At 40.4% G+C, this 26,370-nt stretch overlaps 1 protein-coding gene across 3 annotated transcripts in view; it reads left to right on the top strand.

Annotated features, from left to right (window-relative positions):
• The window catches only part of DCAF5 (DDB1 and CUL4 associated factor 5), a 104,022-nt gene that overhangs the window by 63,074 nt on the left and 14,578 nt on the right, over positions 1-26,370 (top strand). For all 3 annotated transcript variants that reach the window (XM_042989975.1, XM_042989974.1, XM_042989976.1), the window contains exon 7: positions 15,041-15,107. In XM_042989975.1, the coding sequence (XP_042845909.1) occupies positions 15,041-15,107 (67 nt within the window). The remainder of the gene's footprint in view (positions 1-15,040; positions 15,108-26,370) is intronic.

Below are 26,370 nucleotides of genomic sequence, written 5' to 3'. Positions count from 1 at the left end.
CAAACTGCTACCTTATTGTATGGATAAAATAAATCTGTATACCATGCCTATTCTGCCTTAGAGCCACCAGTTTAAAACCTTTGTGCTTCAGCAGGATGTTTTTCCCTCAAGTTTAGTTTCTTGGTCTGTCACTAATTCATAGGTGAGTGGAGGCAATTCCTTTTTGCTATCTCCTACTGTGCCCTTCCTAACTTCATACCCCCTCCCCCCTCTTTAAAATGAAATAAAATTTAAAAACCCAGGTATTTATTGAGCATCTACTGTGTGCCAGATGCTGTAGTAGACACGTGACTGACTGCCCATAATAACCTCTTTGATGTTTTCATTTTAGGGCCCTACATACAATCTCTCTTCTCTATTTTTGGCCAACAGTACATAGTTTATTTCTAGTATAATTTTTAATTATTCAAGTTTTATGACTTCTGTCATCAGATAAGGTGACATAAGTGACATCAGATTGGCTGGGCATCAATAAAAGCAATTAGGCTGGATATGGCCTTGAACTTTTTTTTTTTTTTAGACCAGCCCACCTTCTAGTCTTAAGGTATAGTGAGGAATCTTGCAGTAAAACAGCACTCCTTCCTCTGGAGGCTGCCTGAACCCAAGGGCTCTCCTCCTTGCTATCACCATCATACTTGGATTTTTTTTTTTTTTTTCCTTTTCTCCCTAAAGCCTGACTGGGTGCATTCTGTTTCCCAAGCTTCACACTCCCCTCTGCATACTCAGTGTGCCAATCTCTTAACAGTGTTAAAAAAGAAGACCAATTTTCCACCTGCTAGCTCTTCTGGCACACGCTCATAGACAGCACCAGGCTTTTGTTTCCCTTTCTTTCACAATTCCTTAAATGGTTCTTGCCCTACATTGTGAAAGTCCAGCAGAGCTCAGACTTCTGGGAAGTAAGTCTTTCAGCCTAACAGGTATATGTGGCCTGGAAATGGACAGTGTGGCAATTTATTTTTATTTATTTTTATTTTTTGAGAGAGAGAGTACAAGCGAGGGAGGGGCAGTGGGAGAGGGAAGGAGAGAATCTTAAACAGGCTCCACTCAGCATAGAGCCCGACATGGGGCTTGATCCCATGACCCTGGAATCATGACCTGAGCTGAAATCAAGAGTCGGACGTTCAGCGGACTGAGCCACCTAGGTGCCCCCAGGGTGGTAATTTTTTAAGTCTTCTTTTGCTTTGGGTCTTATCTAATGCCTCACCTAATAGTTCCTACCTCTTGCTGAAAATGGGAGAGGGAAGGAAAGGGAAAGTATGATAAAGTTTTCTTAAAAGGGTTGAGCTTGGATTATCTGAGCACTGGGATCACTTACACAGGTCTTTCTTTTTAAGTTGCTAGATGGCAAAGCCCCCAAAATCATGAGAATGATATCCTAACTCATCCCCTGGAGAAAAGAGCTGACTTGTGCCTTGGGAGTCCAACAAAATGGCCTTGAATGCATTGCTTGGCCTCAGACATTACATCATCACTAAACCTTTCTGTGCTGACATTATATGGGTACGGTATAGGTGTGGGAGTTCACCAGTAAGTGTGCTCCAGGCCAGTGAAGCACTCTATAGAGTTATAACTTTGCTCTTTTTATAACTCTGTGCAGCCCTGATTAAGCTTACTGGAGGCATGGCATGCCATATATTCTCCTTTATCTGAAATAAAGGCATAGTCTCGGTTTCCATCCTTTGGCTTGCTTTGTGACTTGAGGCTCATATTTTCTTTTCCTTGTCTTTCTTTTACATCTTAAGTGTTTTTAGCCCTTTAGCTTCTGAGGCACTTTCATTTCATGTTGAATCCTCCCAGTGACAGGCTTCACCCCCATGAGAAGCTGAGGCCTAGAGTGTTTGAAACAGCAGATGTAATCGGTCACAGAACCAGGACTAGACTGGTTCTTTTTTTGTTCTTTTTTTTAAGTTTATTGATTTATTTTTGAGAGAAAGAGAGCAGGGGAGGGGCAGAGAGAGAGAGGGAGAGAGAGAGAGAATCCCAAGCAGGCTCTGCACTGTCAGGGTGGAGCCCAGTGCAAGGCTTGAACCACAAACTGTGAGATCATGACCTGAGCTGAAACTTAAGTGTCAGATGCTTAACTGCCTGAGCCACTCAGGGGCCCCAGGACTAGACTGGCTCTTGCTGTGATTGCACTCTCTTCCTCGTAGACATGCAGCCCCCTGGGCTCTACAAAGCAGGTGTTGGTAGTGTCTTCCATGGGCTAATGAGAAAGTGGAATTCTTTGTATATATTATTTAGAAGACTTTATTTTATAAAAAAAGATAGCATGAAAATAACTTGTTTATTAAATCAGCCATTTATAGCTCTTTTGGAATCCTAAACCTCTTTAAATATCTAAAAGCTATGAATACTTATTTCAGGAAAATGTACATATGCACATCATTTTGCATAGAAAATTAGACTTTGTGGAATTCCTGAAACCTGGAGGTTCTAAGGTGTTAGCAATCCTGGATTAAGATTTTAGCCGTGGATTAGGTCATCTTTCAGTCCATTTACTGATGCGGTTTTAGAGCTTAGAAAGCTTAAAAGATTTTGGAGTACACGCAGGCCTGTTAATATGGTCTGGTTTATAATTGTTCATCTAAGAAGGAATACTAGGTGTGCTGATTTCTTAAGAACAGTTCTTAAGTATATGGAGAACAACAGAGGGTTACTGGAAGGGTTGTGGGAGGGGGATGGGCTAAGTGGGTAAGGGACATTAAGGAATCTACTCCTGAACTCATTGTTGCACTGTATGCTAACTAACTTGGATGTAAATTAAAAACATAAATTAAATTAAAAAAAAAAATTTCTTAAGAGATTGATGTGATCTGGTGACACAACATGACAGTTCTCCTTTATTATTATTTTTTTAATGTTTATCTTTGAGAGAGAGAGGGAGTGAGCATGAGCAGGGGAGGGGCACAGAGAGGGGGAGACAGAGGATCCGAAGCACAGCTCTGTGCTGTGCTCAAATTCACTAACTGCGAGATCATGACCTGAGCTGACACTTAACTGATTGAGCCACCCTGGTGCCCCTAAAGAAATTCTTTAAAAATGTACTTTATTTTTTATTTTAGAGAGGGAGCACAAGAGGGGGAGGGGGGCAGAGGGAGAGAGAGAATCCCAAGCAGCCTCCACACTCAGCATGGAGCCCGAAGTGGGGCTCAATCCCACAACCCTGGGATCATGACCTGAGCCAAATTCAGACACTCAACTGACTAAGCCACTTAGGTACCCCAAAGTTCTCCTTTAATGTAGTTCCTGGCTCAGAGACTGGACTCTATTAAGAAATTCCTGGTTGGGGTGCCTGGGTGGCTCAGTCGGTTAGGCGGCCAACTTCAGCTCAGGTCATGATCTTGTGGTCCGTGAGTTCTAGCCCCGCGTCAGGCTCTGTGCTGACAGCTCAGAGCCTGGAGCCTGCTTCATATTCTGTGTCTCCCTCTCTCTGACCCTTCCCTGTTCATGCTCTGTCTCTCCCTGTCTCAAAAATAAATAAACGTTAAAAAAAAAAAATTTTAAATTAAAAAAAAAAAAAAAAGAAATTCCTGGTAGGGAACAGTATAACTTTTCCTGTTCTACCTGCCCCATCCTCCTTCGAGATTTTACTTCCAGTACTTTTGCCTCTTTTTTGGGTGTCTTCAACCTTTGGAGAAAAAAGTGACATTTCTTCCTCTGAATGGTTGGAGACCCTTGCTTGAATGGAATATAAATACTCATATGCAGACTGAAATGAATGATGCCATCTCTCCACTTTTCAGACCCCACAGACAAAAACTGAGGCCCACAGAAGAGAGATTAGTTGCTGAAGGCCATTGGGTTGATTGCCCAGGTTTCCAAAAGACTTTTGCCAAATAAAAATTCTAAATAATGCAGGCTACTTTGTTACAAGCAGCTGTTGGAGATTTAGAGCATTTTTAAATTTCTTCCCTACTGATTATTTGACTATTATTGGCTGTCTTTATGGAACGTTTCTTTACTAATAGAATTTTTCCTACTTAGAACCCATAAAGGTTAGTTATTTTAATAAACCAAAGAATTCCAGGAGCCTAATGGAGCCAAAATGGCAAATGGTCCAAAGAAGCAAGAATCATGTAACTTTACATGCAAAAAATAGTGGTAATATGGGGCGCCTGGGTGGCCCAGTCGGTTAAGCATCCGATTTCTACTCAGGTCATAATCTCACGGTTTGTGGGTTCGAGCCCAAGTCAGGCTCTGTATTGACGGCTTGCAGTCAGGAGCCTGCTTCTGATTCTTTGTCTCCCTCTTTCTCTGTCCCTCCCCAGCTCACGCTCTGTCTCTCTCTCTCTCAAAAATAAACAAACATTAAAAAAAGATGTATTCCAATTCAACAATGAAATTTTTAAAAAATAGTGGTAATCTTACGAGTATGTATATTTGTATTTTTTCTTTTTTTTTTTTTTAATTTTTGTTTTTAATGTTTATTTATTTTTGAGAGAGATAGAGACAGAATGCGAGTGGGTTAGGGGCAGAGAGAGAGGGAGGCACAGAATCCGAAGCAGGCTCCAGGCTCCAGGCTCCGAGCTGTCAGCACAGAGCCCAACGCAGGGCTCGAACCCACGAGCTGTGAGATCATAACCTGAGCTGAAGTTGGGTGCTCAACCGACTGAGCCACCCAGGTGCCCTGGTATATTTGTATTCTTTTGTGGGAGCCAATGGAATTCTATTTCTTCTACCATAAATCAGATAAACCTATGACTTTGACTTTGCTTTCCAAAGCAAAATTTCCCTGATTGCTTTTTTAAAGGGAACTTTATTTTTTTAATTTTTTTAAATGTTTTTTTATTTTTGAGAGAGTGAGAGACCGTGTGAGTGGGGGAGGGGGAGAGGGAGAGGGAGACAGGGGATCCCAAGCTGGTTCTGTGCTGAAAGCAGAGAGAGTCCCACTGGGGGGGCTTGAACGCATGAGCTGTGAGATCATGACCTGAGCTGAAGTTGGATGCTTAACCACTGAGCCACCCAGGTGCCTCTCCCTGATTGCTTTGGATGACATTTGTGGCAGGTACTGAGTATAAATGATATGAGTATTATATACCAATGGCAAACCTTTTTCTGGAAATAGTCTTCTAGAGAGCACATCACAAAATTGGTCAATCACATTTTTGTCCCTTTCTGACAAAAGGGCAGGAAGAAGTAAGAGTTTGTTTGATTTAAAGAGTAGTCTCTCCGCTGTTACTAATCTAGGCTAGAAAGCCATCTGGTTTTTCTATCCTAGTCAATACAGTTAATTAGACAGACATGCCATTTGTTGGAGTCTAATTAATCAATTACTATGGAAGGAGCCTTGGAGAACTATGTAAGTTGATCAGTACTCAATGAATAGTAATTGATCGATGTTCCCTTCTTTATCAACAGATGTTGAGGAATATCAAATGTTGTGCAAATATACAGGCACACACTTAGATATATATACACTTAGAGAGAAATTGAGCAGAAAGATTTCTTTTAGCAAAAGGCCTGTTAAGACATTTATTGGGTTATTCTTGGAGCATATCAGGTGATGGCCTATCCGTCCTGCCATCTAGAATTTCTTTTTAATGTGGATTTTGGGTGGGAAGAAGGGGGCAGTTTTTATTTATATCTATGTTTCTAAACCCAACGAGACCTTAGACTATTGATAGTAGGGAGTTATCTATGATGTGTTTAAATACAGGTGTTAGGGAGAGAAAAATAGTTGCTTTGCTTGAAGATGGCTAATAAATTTGCAGTTTTGTTTTGTTTTTTTCCAAGAAGCTTCTATCTAATAAGCAGTTTTGCTGTGACAGGCCAAGCCACGTTTAGATCCCTCTTTGAATCTTCGGGTTATTAAAAATTTCTTACAACTTGGGTGACTCTACAAAGGTGGTCTCTATATTTAGAGGCATGGGTTTCTCTTGGTATTGAGCTAGCAAAATGCCTTTGCAAATAGAAAAAGGTCTTTCTCAGAGCTTGTGTAACTTGAGAATACTAGGATGAAAGGGGCAGGAATTCCTGGAGGGGATGCTGGGCATTGCAGCAGCCTACCAGGGTAGGGTGCTGGTGAATGGCTGTTTTCTGGATTCATAGATTGACAAGGATATGTAGGCAAATGAGACAGTGACAGAGTTCCGAATGCAGTAATCTTTTTTTCTTGTTGATGGTGGTGGCTCCTTCTTGAAATCTATTGAGAAGAACAGTTGTTGTATCCCTCTGCTTGAACAGGTTAATAGCTCCATACTGATAGTGGATTAGAGAAAATGCACTGGCCTCAGGTTAACTCTATTTAGAACTAGGCTACTTCAAGATCAGTAAACAGGCTGTCCTCTTGGACTACACAACAAATGAACAGTGAGATGAGTCAGAGTGTGGCTAGCCCTTAAACTTTGTGGCCAGCTGGGAAGGATTATGGAGGATGTGGATCCGTAATTTGTGTAATTTATGCTCGTTTTTGTATTGGTATCACCCATCTTACAAATTAAAATTAAGTACTTCTCCCATTCTCTGATCTGAAGAAACCTGTGGGTCTCCCACCTCCCCCTGCCTGCCAACCCCAATCTAGAGCATTTTGGGAAATGGGGCTTTAATTGCCAAGACTATCTAAAATATTTTTTCTCCTTCTTTGAAGCCCTGCCCTATTCATCTCAGTTAGGATATAGAGCAAAAGACCCATATGAAGTGAGTTTTTAATTTGTCATTTACCCCTCACTGTTTGGAGTAAAGTCAAAGAAAAGACCTAAGAGGAGGTAATGAATTCTTCATATTCATATCCTCCCTTGGCCACACACTTAATAGCACCTTATTTAGTTTTTGCTTTTCTAAAACTGAATAGTAATCTTTATGTTTTCTCATGGTGGTGTTTTAAATGTGAATTTTGCTTGTGAAGTCCTCCATTACAAAAGGGAATAAAAATGTTAAACGTAGGAATTTGGGCAACCATTTTTTCCCCATGATGTTTCTTACCTATTTTATTTACTTTTTAATTTTTATTTCTTTCTTTATTTTTTTTTTAAAGTTTATTTCTGACAGAGAGAGAGAGAGAGAGAGAGAGAGGCAGAGCATGAATGGGGGAGGGGCAGAGGGAGAGGGAGACACAGAATTGGAAGCAGGCTCCAGGCTCTGAGCTGTCAGCACAGAGCCGGACGCGGGGCTCGAACTCCCAGACCACGAGATCATGACCTGAGCTGAAGTCAGACGCTCAACCGACTGAGCCACCCAGGCGCCCCAATTTCTTTAAATGTCTATTTATTTTTGAGAGAGAAAGAGACAGAGCGTGAGCAGGGGAGGGCAGAGAGAGAGGGAGACACAGAATCTGAAGCAGGTTCCAGGCTCCAGGCTGTTAGCACAAAGCCCGATGTGGGGTCAAACTCACAAACCATGAGATCATGACCCAAGCTGAAGTCAGATGCTTAACCGACTGAGCCACCCAGGTGCCCCTATAGCTTATCTTTTTTTAATGGGTTATGTGCTGCTGAACCTTTCTGTTATCTAGGCCAGAAGCCTTTATTGCAGGTCAGCTTCAGATTCAACACCAGAATCCCTGGGTAAGAATAGCAGATACTATTTGAAATTAGATATCAAGGTAAAAAGGAAAAGAGAGAGAGAAACCTGTACCTTCAGTTTCACCACTTGAGGCGATGTTCAATTTTCTGGTTAATTCAAATAATTATTATGTTTCTACGTTTGGGTATAAATTGTAAACTTTGGGTTTTTTGGTACTGATTGGTGTTGATACTATTTGGTCTTTGCTTTCTTGCTCGTTTTTCCTTGCACCCCACAACAAATATTTAAATATTTGTGGGAGAAAGCCAATCAAGACCTACAGTGCCCATTTGTCCTCTTAAGGATTGTCTATTAACAGGGCCTTCGTTGGAGGCTCCAGTCCGACTCCAGGAGGAGGTGGGCCCTTCCAACACAGCCTTAGAAGAGGGGAACGTTTCCAACTTCCCTGATGATGTTAAACGTATCTCTGCACTCAGCCCACTTGAAATAATCTTGTATTCCTGCAAGGCTTTAAAAAAAAAAGAAGAAGAAGAGCTCTTTTGGCTACCATATGTTTTAAATTAGTTCAGAACTCCATCCCCTCTCCTGGAGTACTCTTCTCCCGATACTCCTATAACTTGCTCTCTCACTTCCTTCAGAGCTCTGCTTAAAATGCCATGTTATCAGAGAGGCCTTCTGTGACCACTGTATATAAAACAGAAATAACAAACTCCCAGTACTCCCTCCCTATATGTCCTAACCTCCTGTTTAATCTTTCTTTTTTTTTAATAAGTTCATTTTTACTTATTAAAAAAAATTTTTTTTAACTTTTTACTTACTTTTGAGAGACAGAGCATGAGCAGGGGAGGGGAAGAGAGAGAGGGAGACACAGAATCTGAAGCAGGCTCCAGCCTCTGAGTTGTCAGCACAGAGCCCAACATGGGGCTTGAACCCACAAACTGTGAGATGACCTGAGCTGGAGTCGGTGCCACCCAGGCACCCCTAATTTTTCTTTATAACACTTACCACCATCAGATACATACATACATATGTGAATATATATGTATATATTTTTTTAATATATTCTTATCTTTTTTTTCCTCTACCCATTGTCCTCTCACATGTATATAATTTTTTCTGTCCCCATCCAATAAAATGTAAGCTTCATGAGGGCAGGGACAGCATCTTTTTGACCAATTCTGTATTTCTTTCCTTGGAACAGTGCCCAACACATAGTAGACATTGGGTAAATATTTGTTTAATGAATAAAGGATGAACTCATTTTTATTTCAGTCTCCCACAGTCAGCAGTATCCCAGGCAGCCAATTTTTAATGCTGGAAGGGGCCCAGCAGACAACCATGAAATGCCATAAATGAATTCCAGGGCAGTTTTGTGATTCCAGTGTGTGAACACTTAAACGGTCTGACTAGACGGCAGTGGGTCAAGACCCCCGCCTTGGAAATCATCCCAAGCTGTTCCCTTGTGATGGTTCCAAGAGGAAGAGAGGGTCAGGAGTTGCTCGTATCCCTGAGGGGAAGCCTGTACATTGTATGCATTTTCTACATATTTTAGGAGCTGTCATATTAAATCCAAGAGGCCTTAACTCTGTGGGAGTTTTCTTCCTTCTAAGGCAGTCTTCTGAGTCAGCATTCTGTCTGGGAGTCCCATTTACCTGGTCATGACTTTCCCTGCTGAATAGCTGAACAAATAGGCAAGCACTGATCCTTCACTATGAAATAGTAAACCTCGGATAAGCCCGGCCTTGTCTCACTTTTTTTTCACCTTTTCTTAATATTTGTTGTTTGTTTAGTTTGAGAAAGGTTGGGAGGGGGGGCAAGGGAGCAGGAAGTCTATAAAGTCTTATAGCCTCTTTTAAACATAGAGCATGAAATGAGATGTTGAGTAATAAATAAGTTTCATGCCATATATATATATGTACATGCACACACACAAATAATTAATGGACAGTTCTTTTATGTTCTGTCTCCGCATGTGTCTTATTTTGTGTTCCAGTTTTAGGTGCACATAATTTATTTGGAAATGTAGGAAATAGTAGAGGAATGGAGAAGGAAGATAGGGAAAGGATGAGTGGTTTAGCGAGCCAGCTACAACTGTGGGCAATTGGAGTTCGATCCTGAGGGGAGAGTGTATTGAACATATATTTCAGAGTTATTTCACCTGGGAACAAGGAAGCTGGAATATTGATACACCAACTCCCATCCATCATTGGTTGAGTGCTGCTTCTAAGTGTTCGTTCACCAGAACAGCCTGCAGCCTCCTAGGCTTTGGCTTAGATAACCGGTTGGAGATCAGGTACAGTACATGCAGCAATAAGGCCTGAGGGATATGAGCCAGGCATCAAGGATCGAGCTATGCCATACTTCCTGTTACTGCTGAAACAGCACCCATTACTTTACCTTTGCTCCTTCCTTTCACCTTTTCACATCTTTACCCAAGGCCAGCTCAGTGCTCAAATCAATCTTGCTTTGCCTCTTGTGAATCACCATCTTATTTCTCATAATGGCACCTAGTGATTTCTACTTCATGGAATGGTAGTCATGTACCTACATGTATGTTTTCTACCTCATTTAAGCTCCTTGGGAACCCAGGTGTTACCTTACATATCTTTGTAAGCCCCAGAGTATCTGGCACAGAAATGCTTCGTTAGTATGTAATCAATGAATCTTTACCTCTAACTAGTAGGTGGTTTTGCAAACAGGCTTGAGAGGAAAGCCCTTGGGCTACTGAATTCCCGCTTCCTAATTTTAACAAGGAAAATGTTATAAACTAAAGGGAGTTAGTTACTGGATGAATCCTAAAGTCAGGGCAACAAGGATTCATTTTTTTCTTGTTTTAAGGAAACTTTTTAAAAGTGTATACTTTAGTAGCATTAAGTATATTCACATCATTGTGTAACCATCTCCACCATCCATCTCCAGAAGTTTTTTATCTTCCCAAACTGAAATTCCATACCCATTTAACAGCAGCTCCCCACTCCTCCTTCCCTCCAGTCCTTGGAAACTACCATTCTACTTTCTGTCTCAATGAGTCCGACTACCCTGGGCACCTCATAAGTGGAATCATACAGTATTTATGTTTTTGTGATTGGCTTATTTCACTTAGCAAGTTCAAGATTCATCCATGTTACAGCACAAGTCAGAATTTCCTTCCTTTTTGAGATTGAATAATGTTCCATTGTATGTATTAACCACATTTTTTATACATTGATGGACACTTGGGTTGCTTCCACCTCTTGGCTAATGTGATAATGCTGCTGTGAACACAGGTGTACAAATATCTCTTAGAGATCCTTTTTTGAATTCTTTGGATATTTTCCCAGAAGTGGAATTGCTGGATCGTGTAGTAATTTTAATCATGTTTGAATTTTTTGAGGAACTACTTGCTGTTTTTATTTTATTTTATTTTTTTAATTTACATCCAAATTAGTTAGCATATAGTGCAACAATGATTTCAGGAGTAGATTCCCTATAATGCCCCCTACCCGTTTAGCCCATTCCCCCTCCCACAACCACTCCAGTAACCCTCAGTTTGTTCTCCATATTTAAGAGTCTCTTATGTTTTGTCCTCCTCCCTGTTTTTATATTATTTTTGCTTCCCTTCCCTTATGCTCATCTGTTCTGTGTCTTAAAGTCCTCATATGAGTGAAGTCATATGATATTTGTCTTTCTCTGACTAATTTTGCTTAGCTATTTTTTTTTTTTATATTAGCTATCCTAATGAGTGTAAGGCAGTGTCTTATTTGGTTTCAATATGCATTTTCCCTAATGATTAGTGATGTTGAATATCTTTTCATGTGTTTATTGGCCATTTGTATATGACCATTATATATATTTTTTCTTTTGGAGAAATGTCTATTCAAGTCCTTTGCCCATTTTTAAAAATCAAGTTGTTTTTTGATGATGTTAAGGAAACTTTTTAATTGAAGTCTTATAAGATTAGTCTTTGAGTGTCCTTGTCTTGAGCATATTTCCGTAATGACTTGTCAAGTAACCATGAGCCAGCAGCTTAGGGACTTTTAGCTCTGATCTGATTTCTACCATTCCTTCCAGAGTAATAATAGAATCTTAGAATTAAATGAGCTTCAGAGAGTGTCTTAGTCTGTTATGGCTGCTATAAGAAAACAGCACAGACTGGGTGGCTTATAAAAGACAGGAATTTCTTTCTCACAGTTCTGGAAGCTCAAAGTCCAAGATCAGGGTCCAAGACCAGCAAGGGTTCTGGTGAAGGCCCTCTTCTGGGTTGCAGACTGTGGACTTCTCTGTGTGTCCTCACATAGTGGAAGGCAGCTTGGGACATATGTTGGGTCTCTATTAAGAGTGCTAATTCTGTTCATGAAGGGTCTACCCTCATGATCTAATCACTTCCCAAAGGCCCCACCTCCTGATACCATTACGTTGGGCATTAGGATTTCAACATGTGAATTTGGTGGGGGAACACTAACATTCAGACAATAACAGAGAGCAACCAGATGAGGAAACTGGACCCATTTCTTTTTCCACTGTGCCCTGGGCTACATGACCTAGCCCCTGTGGGTAGCATTTGCTTTATCTTTAAACATGCCTTTCTTTGCCTCCTTTCTCATATTCCTACAAGTATTTTGAAGACTGCTGAATTGATTTTTGTAAAGTATTTACATTAGGCATGAGGTTGTGTGTATGTTGAACTTAACAGTTTTTGGAATTGTTCACACTGTCATTTTTAAGTAAGAAGTTTTCTTTAGAAAACTATAGGCCTTTCTTTTTCTGGGGAGATAAGGAGATGAGACCAAAAGGCAAGAAGTAATGCTGACTTCAACTTAAAGTAATATACTTTTGTTCATCTTTGCAAGTAAATGAGCAGTCAGATTTGCTGACTTGTTGCTGTTAGGCAATGTTAGACAATGCTTTTATAAGTCCTAATTAGAATCAATCTGGTTCAGTGTCCTATCTGAGATGAAGTAATTTGGAGCTGCCACATAAAAGGGGATTGCTTATGCCCCTGGCACTAATTCATGGCTGGGTTGGCAATGGCTTCCTGTTCAAAGATGTCAGTTGACAGCAGGGAAGTTTAGGATGCTTACCATTGCAAAAAAAAAGATCTCTGGGAAGCTCCTAATTTTTTTTCTGTATTAAAAGGTTTTTTTTTTTTTTAATTCTGATAAAAATACATATAACATAGCAATCACTATGGAAATTATATGGAGGCTCTTTGAAAAATTAAAAATAGAATTACCATATGATACAGTAATTCCACTACTTAGTGTTTGCTCAAGGAAAATGAAAAGATATATGCACCCCTATGTTTATTGCAGCAATATTTACAATAGCCAAGCTACGGAAGCAACCCAAGTATACATTGATAGATGAATAGATTAAGAAAGTGTGTGTGTGTGTGTGTGTGTGTGTGTGTGTGTAATGGAATATTAGTCATAAAAAAGAATGAGATCTTGCCACTTGCAACAATGTGGATAGTCTTAAAGGGTATTATGTTAAGTGAAATAAGCCAGAGGCAAATACCATATGATTTCACTTATATGTGTAATATAAAAACAAAAATAAAAACCAGAAACAGACCCATAAATACAGAAAACAAACTGGTGGTTTCCAGGGAGAGGCACAAACTTCCAGTTTTAAAATAAGTTAAAGGGTGCCTGGGTGGCTCAGGCATCAGGTTAGGCATCCGACTTCAGCTCAGGTCATGATCTCGCAGTTTGTGGGTTCAAGCCCCATGTCAGGCTCTGTGCTGACAGCTTGCTCAGAACCTGTCTGCTCCAGATTCTCTCTCCCTTTCTCTCTGTCCTTCCCCCCCCCCCCCACACACACTCTGTCTCTGTATCTCTCAAAAATAAATAAACATGAAAAAAATAATTAAAAAAAATAAGTTCAGTCATGGAGATGAAAAGTATGGCATGGGGAATATAGTCAATAATATTTTGATGGCATATGCTGACAGATGGTAACTACACTTATCATGGTGAGCACTGAGTAATGTGTAGAATTGTCAAGTCACTATGTTGTACACCTGAAACTAATATAACATTGTATGTCAACTATGCTTCATAATAAAAATTTTAAATATATATATATATGCATATACATACATATACATACATACACACACACATACATATGCACATAACATAAAACTTTCCATTGTAATCATTTTTAAGTGTGCAATTCTGTGGCATTAACTACATTCACATTGGTGTGTAGCCATCACCACTGTCCATTTCTAGAACTTGTTCATTCCAAACTGAAACTCCATACCCATTTAACAGTAGCTCCCCATTCCTCCCTTCCCCCCCAATTCCTTGGCAACTACCATTCTACATTCTGTCTCTATGACTTTGACTACTCTAGGTACCTCATAAGTTGAACTATACAATATTTGTCTTTTTGTATCTGGCTTATTTCACTTAGCATAATGCCTTCAAGATTCATCCGTGTTGTAGCATGTATCAGGATTTTCTTTTCAAGGCTGAATAATAGTCCGTTGAATGTATATACCACATTTTATTCATCCATTCATCCATTGATGGACATTTAGATCTTTTCCACATTTTGACTATCATAAACATTCTTCTGTGAACATTGGTGTACAGATAGCTCAAGTTCCTGCTTTCAGTTCTTTGATATATACCTAGGAGTGGAACTGCTAAGTCATATGGCAGTTCTATGATTAACTTTTTGAGGAACCTCCATATGGTGTTCCATAGTGGCTGCACCATTTATTCCCACTAGCAGTGCATAGGTTTTCAATTTCACCACATCCTTGCCCAACATTTGTTTTCTGGGGGGTTTTGGTAATAGCCATCCCAATGACTGTGAAGTGGTATCTCACTGTGGTTTTGCTTTTCATTTCCCTAATGATTAGTGATGCTGAGCATCTTTTCATGTGCTTCTTAGGCATTTATATGTTTTCTTTGAAGAAATGTCTGTTCCAGTCCTTTGCCCATTTTTCAATTAGGTTGTTTGGTTGTGGCTGAATTTTATCCAATGAGTCTTTTAATTGGCAAATACTTTTTTTTAAATCTTTATTTATCTTTGAGAAAGAGAGCTAACGAGCAGGGGAGGAACAGAGAGGGAGACACAGAATCTGAAGCAGGCTCCAGGCTCTGAGCTGTCAGCACAGCTGACCTGACGCAGGGCACGAACCTATGAACAGCAAGTTCATGACCTGAGCCGAAGTTGGATGCTTAACTGGCTGAGCCACCCAGGTGCCCCTTATTGGCAAACACTTTAAAGAAGGTATTTGTTGCATGATGCCTTATGAATATATGCCCATTTGTCTTATTTATTTAAAAAAATCTCACTTGGGCACCTGGGTGGCTCAGTCGGTTGAGCATCCAACTCTTGATCTCAGTTCCGGTCATAATCTCATGGTTTGTGATACCGAGCCCCACATTATCACGGAGCCTGCTTGGGATTCTCTCTCTTCCTCTCTCTCTCTGCATCTCCCCAGCTCCTACCCTCTCTCTCTCAAAATAAATAAATAAACTTAAAAAATAAAGTAAAAAGTAAAAAGAATCTTTGTACACATAGGTAGATAGATGTATATCAATATATAAATAATATATATATATTTTTTTTATCCCAACAGTATATCCTTTCAGGCTCTGATGACTTTAACCTGTACATGTGGAGAATTCCTGCAGATCCAGAAGCAGGTGAGTATATCCTTAGTATGAACCTACTTAATGTTGGCTCTACTGACCTTTGGCATGCTGTACCCTGAAAGGACTGATCTGTAGCAATAGAGGATGATATTTCTCTCTTAAGGAATAAGCTTATCAGAAAAGCAACCAAAGGAAACGAGCATAAAAATTAGAAGCCAGATTTCACTCTAACCTTCATACAGATCCTTACTGACATAGTGATGCTCAGATTTTTTTCCTCCTAAGAACTTTTCTTTAGACTTCATAGATTTCCATTATGTCCATTTTCACACCTGTAATATTTTTATCTTGCTTTTACATGCTTTTTCTTTATTATCCATCTGCACATTCCTGTTTGTTATGTACAAAGAGTTGTTAGGGCCTCTTCCTTTCCTTTGGCCTCCCTGGTGATGTCAAGTAAAGGGAAACTTTCTTTGTTGATGGATAGGCTCACTCCCTGGATTTGGCTGACCCCAGATATCGAAGAAATTAGGAAGAAATATTTCTGCATTTTCTCTAGATGTATTCTGAAAAACACCTGCAGCTTTCCATAAATTTGGATCTAAGCCATCTATGCTTTCAAACAGCATGGATTGTTCTTCATTCTTGATAATAGTGTCCTCGGCTCAGTTGAGTCTTACACTGGTTGCTTCCTACTGGTAGGAAAATGTCTATTTTTTATTCTCAAGGACAGCTCAATATAGCCATCTGCTCCAGTGATACATGGCATCAAACTGGAAAATGGCCATTAGGAAAGTAATAGGAGACTAAGCCAAGTGTAGTACATAAAATTTGTCTAGTGCTCAGTGTTTAGGGAAGTTGTTGGCTTGCCCATTACTAAATTAACAATATTGTTACCAAATATCTGCCTTTCAAAACTTGTTGAAGCCTACTTTTGATGTAACTATCCTATTACTGTGGTCTGGTTACTAAACAAGTTGCAAAAGGCCTTTTTTCCCTTCTGGAATTTGGAAAGCATGAGGGAAGCAGCTTACCTGTGAAGCACGACCAGATGGGACAGCAGCAGTCTATCTGAACCAAAGCGGTATTCTAGCTCTAGAGGTAGTTCTGTAGTAGGTCTCCTACCCCCCTAATCTTCTAGATTGATTAGCTGGGAAGTAATCTTTGGGCTTAATTTTATCTTTTACCTGATCTAAAAAAGCTCTTAATTATTAAGTCAATGTGACTTTTAAAATAGAAAGTGGACAACCCCCTTCCTGTGGTACTGTTCTCTGGAATCTTTTTCATGTTTGTATAAAGAGAGAACAGAGAAGATTTAGCAATGGCAGTCTAGGTTTTTTTCCTCTCCTAGCTAATTTTTGTACTGATTTAGGGTATGGGCCACAATTAGGCTGACTTTTGTTTTTTTAGAGGGAGAGAGAGAGAGAGAGAGTGTGTGAGCACACACGAGTAGGGGAGAGGCAGAAGGAGCAAGAGAGAATCCTAAGCAGGCTTTCACTTGGCGTGGAGTCTGACATAGGGCTCAATCCCACGGCTCTGGGATCATGACTTGATCCAAAATCAAGAGTCGGACACTCAACTGACCAAGCCACCCAGGCACCCCAGGCTGACTTTTTAAGTATAGATACCTATGCAGTCTTGGAGTTGGCAGGGACCTGATAGCTGATTTAGGATTCCAATATTAAAACCAGGATATGGATACCTAGACTTTCCAAGTATTTTTATAGGCACAGCTGCTTTAAAGGAATTCAGTTCTAAATTCTCAAATTCCATGTGTATTCTTTCATAAAATCAGTATTCCTAAGAAAGTACCCATTCTCCTTCTCCACTTCCCCCTTTCCCTTCTACTTTAGAAAACAAAACAAAACACCCAGAAAACCTTTCAGAAATTTACTCCATAAATTTCTGACCATTTGAACCCTAGAACATTGTGCATTGCTGTGAGGTATATAAACCTCCAAGTTGCAAAAATATATTAGGCTGAAATTGGGGGGGGGGGTGTAGGTAATGTGGCAATATTATTTCAAGGAGGAAAAAAGAATAATGTAAATTTTCTATTAAAAAAGGACTAATGGGGCACCTGGGTGGCTCAGTCGGGTAAGCGTCCAACTTCGGCTCAGGTCATGATCTCTCATTTCGTGAGTTGGAGCCCTGCATCAGGCTCTCTGCTGTCAGAGCCCACTTCGGATCATCTGTACCCCCAACCTCCCTGCCCCTCCCCTGCTCGCACATGCACGCACACTCTCTTTCTCTCTCTTAAAATGAACAAACATTTGTTTTTAAAAAAGGATTCGTAGGACTAGATCCAGCAGAGGAAGCAGTAGGTAGCTCCTGCCATAAAGGTGTCAGAGAGCTGCGGCAACAAAGCGTGCTAGAAGAACTCAAATTCTGGAGAAGGAAGAGCCCTTCCTAGCCGAGCAGAAAGTGCTGACCTTTGTCTTTCCTAGGCGCATCTGGGCGGAGGCTGCAGATTGGGCTGCCTCAGGCAGGCTGCTGGGGGTCAGAAGAAATCAGAATTTGCAATGACCACATGGGTTGATATGACAGAGTACAATCTAGGAGTGCCTCAAACCCATGGCCATTCTTCCCCGTAGGACTTTTGCTGAGTGCTGGGGTTGTCCTGGGAGCTAGGGGGCTGGGCTGGAGAGGCAAAATTCAGTTCCCACCTTAACACAGCGTTTTGGAGGCAAAGGCTCCCTAGTGGGAGGGGCCTGCTCCACTGGGCATTTGCCAGATTGTGAACCTGCACAGGAAAGGAGGATAAAGAGCTAAGCTTAAAATTTCCAAAGGACAGAACATTCAGAACAGCGGACAACAGAGACTTGTCAGACTCCCCATTAAAAGCCCAGGAGGCTTACACTTGAGAATGAGGCTGGACCAGAAAGGCTGAATGAGATCGTGCAATCTTCTGGTGCTTAGGACACAGACTCCAGTTAGAGGAAGGCACCTGCCACATATACCCTCCAGGTCTTGCCTTTGAGACCTCTGAAACCAGAAGTAGACTTATTCCTACTAAAAAAGCAACCAAGCCCTGACCTAGTTCCTCTTGATTAGATTGAGGATGATCAGCTCCTTACCTTATTTTCTATAGAGTGGAATGGGTATGGAGGAAATCAGCTTTAGTCTGTTAGTCTTCTTGGACTGCTATAACAAAATCCCACAAAATGGGTGACTTTAAGAGCAGAAATGTATTTTCTCTCACAGTTCTGGAGGTTAGAAGTCCAAGGTCAAGATGCTGGCAAGTTTGATTTCTCCTGAGGCTTCTCTTCTTGGCTTGCAAATGACCACCTTCTCACTGTGTTCTCACATGGCCTTTTCTCTGTGCACACACATTACTGGTGTCCCTCCTTTTTATGAGGACACCAGTCCTATTGGAGTAGAGTCCTACCCTTATGACTCCATGTAACTTTAATTACTTCCTTAAAAGCCTTATATCCAAATACAGTCACATTGGGAATTAGGGCTTCAACATTTGTATCTGGGGGAGGCATTTCAGTCCATAGCAGTCTCTATGGTTGTCTCTCCCTCCCCCCACCATACACACACACACACACACACACACACACACACACACACACTCAGTGTCCAGCATACAATAAAAAATTATGAGGCATAAAAATGTGGCCACTAATAAAGAGGGAAAAAATAATCAGTAGGAGCCAACCCACAAAATTATCCATATATTGAAGCTAACAGATAAAGACCTTAAATATTATAAATGTGATAAAGAAAATAGAAGAAACATGAGAATCTCAATGGAGAATTGGAATCTATTTAGAAAACAATTATGTAGACATTCTAAAACTGAAAACTGTATCTAAAACTAAGAATGCATTGGGTGGATTTAACCTACAGTGGACAGGCTTGTGAATAGAAGGCAGGTCAATAAAAAATATCAAAGGTCAATGAGAACAGAGAATGGAAAGAGCAGAACAGTGTAAGAGACAAGTGGAACACAGATGATCTAGCATATATGAAATTGAAGTCCCAGAAGTATAAGAGAGAAAATGAAGCAGAAACAATATATGAAGAGGTAATAGCTAAAATAATTTCCCCAAACAAATGAAATATACTAATTTTCAGATTCAAGAAACTCAGTAATCACAAACAGGATAAATACAGCACACTTAGGCACATCATAAGTCAAACTCTGGAAAACAAAAGATAATGAGAAACCAAAAGCAGCCTAAGAAAATGTACAAATCACTTATAAATGAGCAACAATAAGAGTGATGGCCAAATTATGGAAGTCATAATATAATAGAATGACATCTCTAAAGTGCTTAGAGAATTAAAATCTGCCAACCCAGAATTCTATATCCAGGGGAAATATCTACCAAAAATGTAGGTTTAATAAAGACATGTTTGCAAAGAAATTATAGAATTTTAATGTAATCACTTACAGGCTTCAGTGAATTAATGCATCTATATACTGAGCGTTGACAGGTGCCAACATCATAAAAAGAAAAGCAATTAGACATTGTGTGCCTCCTGATAAAAGAGTACAATACTACTAATAGGCTTGCCAAATAAAACAACTCTGAATAAAACTTCAGGATCCAGCTTTCAGTTTGCAGGAAGCACAGAGGACAGAGGAGCAGATTGTGCTATGGTGTGAGGATACCATCCACAAAACCCAGACTGTCAGAAATGATAGGTCAAATGGCCTGTTTTCTCCAATAGATACATTCTAATGAGAAAAAGAGCGGATGGACAGGAGGAAACCTATTGTTTAAGAAATGTAAAAGACATATTAAATAAAACAAAAACCAGGCAAAACTGAAGTTTTAGAAATGCACACTTGGATGAATAAAATTATTAACAATGCAGAGAGGTGATTAATATAGCAATCAGGATAATAGTTGATTAAGGGGGTGGGAAAGGGTTGTAATTGGAATGAGGCACATGGGGCATGAAAATGGCCAGAAAATATTCCAAGTTTTGACCTGGATGTTGGTTATAAAGGGTGTTCAACTTTATGAATCTCCACTTTTTGAGCTATTTTCTAGATATTTTTTTAATTCCTCAAGAAAAAAAGAAAAATTAATAAATACTTATGAATCAAAGAATAAATCACAATAGAAATATAATTTTCTCAACTAAATAAAGATGAAAACATGAGATCCCAGCATTCATCCCATGAACACTGCATGGATATTTGGCCAGATCAGTGGTCTATAAAATTTTCTGTTCACATACCCAACCCCACAATCATTTTTTCTTGAGTTATAACTTACGTATATTTAAGTACACTTTTATTGAGGAATAACTTAAAACCTCTGCCAGGATATCCATCATGATAAAGTGCTTGTTCCCCCAGGGTAATGCCAGTGACTAGAAAGTTCTTCCATAAGTCTTACTCTGTTTCCTGGTACTTTCTTGAGTGCTGGCTTAATGAGAATGGCCCTTCTTCCTCTTCATAGCTTTTTACTCATTTGAAGGTAGCACTCGTGTGCTCTTCTAGATCTTCTCCAGAGATAGCACCCCCCATGTTTAGCTTAGCAGTTCTTCAAAGAGATGATGTTTGTTTTCTTTGCTATACTGATTTCTCTCCTCTGGATTTGTTCTACCTCTGTTTAAGGGTTCACTGAATAAGCTCAACAGATGAAGTCTGACCAGGGAAAATCTTGGCTCCTTGATATTTAGTGTGCTACCGGGTGTTTCAGGAAATACACTCGGCATCACTCAAGCTGTTTTTGGAGGCCCCAGAACCCGTGATCTGCTCATACTTAGAGTTGGCTAGGAACTCTGTGGTTTCCACATGGGCTGTGGTTGGCTCTGGATTCCCATCCTTTACTTGATGCTTGGGTTTCTTTGTACACAAGTGAAGAATAGGACGTTATGATTACCTTTCTTGTTGGATTCGCTAACTGGTAACGGAGGGGTTTGTTTTCTCTGTATTGCCCTTCAACATTAGTCTATCACAATAAGTCTGCCCCTTTGATCATTGTCTTGCTTTGTGTGTAAGCACCTTTTTGCATTATTTTTTGTGAACCTTGGCTCATTTAGTGAATGCAGCCTTCCTGCCACTCTTCTGACAACCCACCCACATTCTTTTCTTTTCCCTTGTTCATATATCTTTCCTTTTCCTTTCTATTCTTTTTATTCTTTCTTCATAATTTTCACTATTTTTATAAGTAAGTACTTCTTTTTAATCAAAATAATACAGGTATATATTTTTAAGTCAAATAATATTACAAAACTTTTTTCTTTTTTTTTTAAACACAACAGTTCCTTTCTTTTCCTGTAACTCCTGATATCTTTGAATTTTCAATATTGGACATTCTCTATTGACTTTCTGCTCTTGAAATCAGCTACTTTCCCCGAATGGGAATCTTTGAGCTAGTGGTATTTGCTTGGTAGTTAAGCCATGATTCTAAGAGCCAAATAGGAGAATAGAGCTATGGCTCTCACAGATCTATACACAGATTTGTATTTAATCCCACCCCGAGGTCTCTGCCTGTGTGGGGAATGGGCAGTTTCCTGGCCATGTGTGCTCAGAGGGGAGCATAATGGTATAACTGCCTCTTTATACAGGCTCTCAACTCCTCCTGTTTTGAGCCCTACTCTTAAACCTGGCTTCAGGGATATTTAGAACCCCTCATTTTTATATGTAACCTCTCTATTTAAATGTTAGCAATGAATTTGTAACTTTAAAAACATTCAGCAGTGTTCGGCAAGCCAAGCATAGTATATGAGGTAGATGCAGCCTTTGGGTTCTAGCTTTGAATGCTCAGATGACAAAAAGTCTGAGGGGAAATTCCTACTTTGATCTATGGCCTCTTTGATTTAAACAAAATATGGATGAGGCCGAGCTCACTCACTCTATGCATGCCTGCCTGCCACTTGAACAGAAGATACTAAGGCAGGCTAATATGGGGAAACTGCCTTGCTTATATGCCTTAATAAGACAAGCCATCAGCACTTAACGCATGCCTACTGTATGCTTTGCAGGGCATACCAAATGCTGAGAGAACTAGTGGAGAGAAGTCCTGAGTGTGAGCCAAAAGCAAGGGCATCCTTTTCTTCTCCACTCTCCTGTTCACAAAGACTGAAAATCACTGGGGGAACTCCAGTTCCAAACTCCAAAGAGCTGAAATGTATTTATTATATAAATGGTACTGATTTAACAAACTGGCTAAGTAATCTGCTTAGGGCTTCCCAGTAGGCTGAGGAAATCATTTTGAGATATAAGACCTAATACCACCATAAAACTAGCTACCTGGCAAGAGTAGGCTGTTTTTTACTTGATATCAAATAACTCATTTTCACTGAGAACAAACTGAGGGTTGATGGGGGGTGGGAGGGAGGGTAGGGTGGGTGATGGGCATTGAGGAGGGCACCTTTTGGGATGAGCACTGGGTATTGTATGGAAACCAATTTGACAATTTCATATTAAAAAAATAACTCATTTTCTAGAAATCTCTCTAAAAATTAGAGGAATGAGTAGAACTGGGAATTTTGCTGTGGCAAAGAACAGCCCCATCAGAATGTTTTGCTCTTCTGAAGTACATAGGAAGAGCATCTTTTTTACGTGGTCATTCTGAAGCTAAAATAAACAGACCAACAGTTATGTATAGAGCCAGTGTGGTGTATTGGAAAAAGCATTAGGCTTAAAATCATACCTGGATTCAAGTCCAGTGCTGCCACTAACTGGCTGATTGAGTTACCTTACAGCAATTGTCTGAGCGTTAGTTTCTTCTGTAAAAATGCTTCTCCTCCCATGAAATGATTTAACAGTTTTGGGAGCTTTCTGAAAACTATGCGTTTCAAATGTAAGACATTGTTACTGCTATGTATATTAAGATACTAGCTCCCTAGTAACTTAGGTATGGAAGTAATGAAGTTTGGCAACATGTGGTGGAGGTGGGTGTCTCTGGAAAATCTTCATATTACTTTCTCCTTCCCTTTCCCCTAATTCTTGTTGTAAAGATCTTTAGGGTTTTCACAGATAGAGTTGCTTCCCTTGAGATATGCCTCTATGCTAAGACCTTACTATTTATGGAAAGAAGCATAATGTAATAGAGTTGGTAGGCCTGTGTTTGAACACCTGATCCATTTGTCTTCTGGATTAGCCTTCGGAAAAATTGTTTAACCGTGCCAAACTTACTTCTTCATCTGTAAAGGAAGAATATTAGCAATATAAACAGTACAACCGTAGTAATAATATCTACCTTCTTAGGGATATTGTTGAGGGTTATTCAATAGCTACTCTATAATGATATTTCTCGTGAAGAAAGCTTTCTCCCTTTTAACTTTTCTCTGAGAAACTCCTTAGAATCCAAGACATTGCCTTCCTCTGGTGCCCTTGTGAATGGCCATTTGAGTTGTTCTTGCATGAGGGTTGCTCTTGATTCATCAGTAGTTAAAGAGGGGGAAAGTTCTATGACAGATTTTTCCCTGAATAGAGGGGAAAAACATGCAGTTTCACTGCCCAGTTGCTGCAGCCACCCCCACGGCCAGCAGGCCAAGGATGTAGGCTGGAAACAGCTGTACGTGCATTTTCACAGGCCCTGCATATGTGTGTGTGCTCTGTCTCTCCTCCTTTTTCTAGACATGCGTTCACTCTCAGTGGGTTAGGCCTGGGCATCTGCTTCTTCCTCCCTTGTAGCTGGAAGACAACTGTTTTAATTGGTCACGAGTAGTTGGTTGCAAACGCATGGGAAGTACAGACGATGAAAGAGGAACTAGTATAAACTGACTTTTTGAGCAGTTAAGCGCTGCAGTCTGTGGGGTTCTTGGAGCTTTTCTGACAGCACTGGCTGTCCTCGTCTGGCTGTTTTTAAACTCCTAGGTGGTTAGGTGCCTCCCCACGAGGCAGCCACTGCTCTCTGTATTGTCAGGACCCTGACTGTACTTCTTATGGTTTGTTTGAAACTTAGGGACTCAGGGAGTGTTCACTCAGGCCTTTTGGAATTACTGAGGTTATTTGAACAACCCTTTTAGCTATAGCACGGCAAGAAGTAGTCCCTTGCCCCTCAGAGCAGTAACATCTTAATTCTACTAGTGGTGTCAGGAATGAAATAGATTAATTGCCTCAACAGATACTCCCCAAAATTATTATTTTGGTAATAATAGCTTTAGCTTCCCCCTCCAATGCTTGTTCCAGAGAAGATGATGAGGGGATTTACTTCAATTTGTTCACTTCCTAATTATCCGAACATAAGACATTATGCAAAGCACTACAGGTGATTGAAAGAATAAATACTTTCTTGGCTGCAAAGAACTTCCAGTCTGAGAAAGATGAGAAAAGGGTGTGTGTGTGAACACACTTAATTTAAAAGTGGGTTCCAAAGCCCATAGAAAAGATCATTAAGGGAGTCTTGAAGAGATGTGGAGGATCAGTAAAGTTTTCATGGAATTAGCATTTCAGAGGATTGTGAAGCATAAGGAGGAGTTAGCCCCTTTATTTCCCCATTCTTACTATCGTACAACTGCTGTAAAAGAAACCTCCAACACCGACAAAGGGAAGATGGAGAAACACTTGACAATCCACACATTGGGTGATGGAGCCCACTAACAAAGATTAGGTCTTGTCCAGTATACTTATATTCCACAGGCACATCTTTTCATTCATTTGACAAATGTTTATTGACAACCTACTCTACACGGGCAGTGTTCTAAAGTGTTGGGATATACAGCAAAGGAACAAAAGATCCCTGCCATCATGGAGCTTATACTCTACCAAGAGAAGCAAACCATAAACAGTAGACACAGTAGGGGCACCTGGCTCAGTCGGAGGAACGTGCAACTCTTGATCTGGCGATCGTGGGTTTAAGCCCCACACTGAGTGTAGAGATTACTTAAATAAATAAATAAACTTAAAAAAAAACAGTAGACACAGTAAATTATGTCTAAAAAGTTAGAAGTGCTATGGAAAATAAATAGAGTGGAACAAGGAGGATAGGAAGTGGTATGGAGGGGGCAGGGAAATGTAATTTTTTTTAGATAGGATGTTCAGTATAGACCTCTTTGAGGAGATCCCGTTTGAGCAAAACTTCCAAGTGGTAAGGCAGTTAGCCATGCAGAAATCTGGGGGAAGAGTATTTTAGGTAGAACTAGTGCAAAGTTCTGAAGCGAAACTGTGCCTCGTGTGTTTGAGAAACAACAAGGAAATCAATGTGTTGAAGCAGAGTGAGGGAGGGGGGAATAGTAGGGGTTGAAGTCACAGAGGTAAGTGGGGCGCAGGGAGTGTCCCTATAGGCTGTTACTGTGGGTGAAACGGGGGAGCCATTAGAGAATTCTGAGCAGAGGAGTGACACAATCCAGCTTATTTTAACGGCATCGCTCTAGCTGCTGAGTTGAGGATAGATGGTGGGAGTGGGGCTGCCAAAGATAGGAGTGAGGACTAGTAGGAGTCTCACATAACACAGGTGACTGGTGATGGTGGCTCGAGCCAAGGTAATAGAGGTTTTGAAGGGAAATGCATCAGGATTTCCTGATAGATTTGCCAGGGGAAGAGGGGAAGCAGGTAGCATTTGAGATGTCTCTTAAACATCCAGGTAGAGATAGATATTGAACAGTTTGGATATAGAGGTATGAAATTCTAGAGTTTGAGAGAACGTTCTGGACTAGAGATAAAAATTTGAGTTATGGTCATATGTAGGTTGTATTTAAAGCCATAAGACTGGAAGAAATCACCAAACAGGTGGGCATACCTAGTCAAAAGAAGGAGAGCAAAGGCCGAGCCCTAAGGCATTCAAGTGTTAAGAAGTCAGGGAGAGGATGGGGCGCCTGGGTGGCTCAGTCAGCTAAGCATCCGACTTCAGCTCAGGTCTTGATATCATGGTTCGTGGGTTCAAGCCCTGCGCTGACAGCTCAGAGCCTGGAGCCTGCTTCAGATTCTGTGTCTCCCCCCGCCCCTTCCCCGTTCACGCTCTGTCTCCCTGTCTCTCTTTTTCAAAAATAAATAATGAACATTAAAAAAATAAACAGTGAAAAAAATAAACATTAAAAAAAAAAAAAAGTCAGCGAGAGAAGCCAAAAAGGAAACCAACAAGGAGTGACCAATGAAGTAGCAGGAAAACCAAGAGACGGTGATCCTAGGAAGGCAGTGAAGAAAGGAGAGGTAACTACGCTGGATCTTGCTGATAGGTCGAATACGTAGGATGAGGACTGAATGAAACCTTTGGATTCTCTGGTGACTATCACCAAGCCCAAGTCTTCTTGCTTAGGAAAGGACTAGGTAATTCCAGAGATTTGATTTCCATTTGAGATTGATTTCATTTGAATAATCACTTACCTGATTTTTCAACTTCTCTCCTCCCCCGCCCCCCCAAAATAGTACCACTCCTTTAAGTATTTGCTCATCGTC

This window comes from Panthera tigris, chromosome B3 (assembly GCF_018350195.1).
Source record: "Panthera tigris isolate Pti1 chromosome B3, P.tigris_Pti1_mat1.1, whole genome shotgun sequence".
NCBI lineage: Eukaryota > Metazoa > Chordata > Mammalia > Carnivora > Felidae > Panthera > Panthera tigris.
The sequence above is the reverse complement of the archived record's forward strand: the minus strand, read 5'-3'. Positions and strand labels throughout refer to the sequence as shown.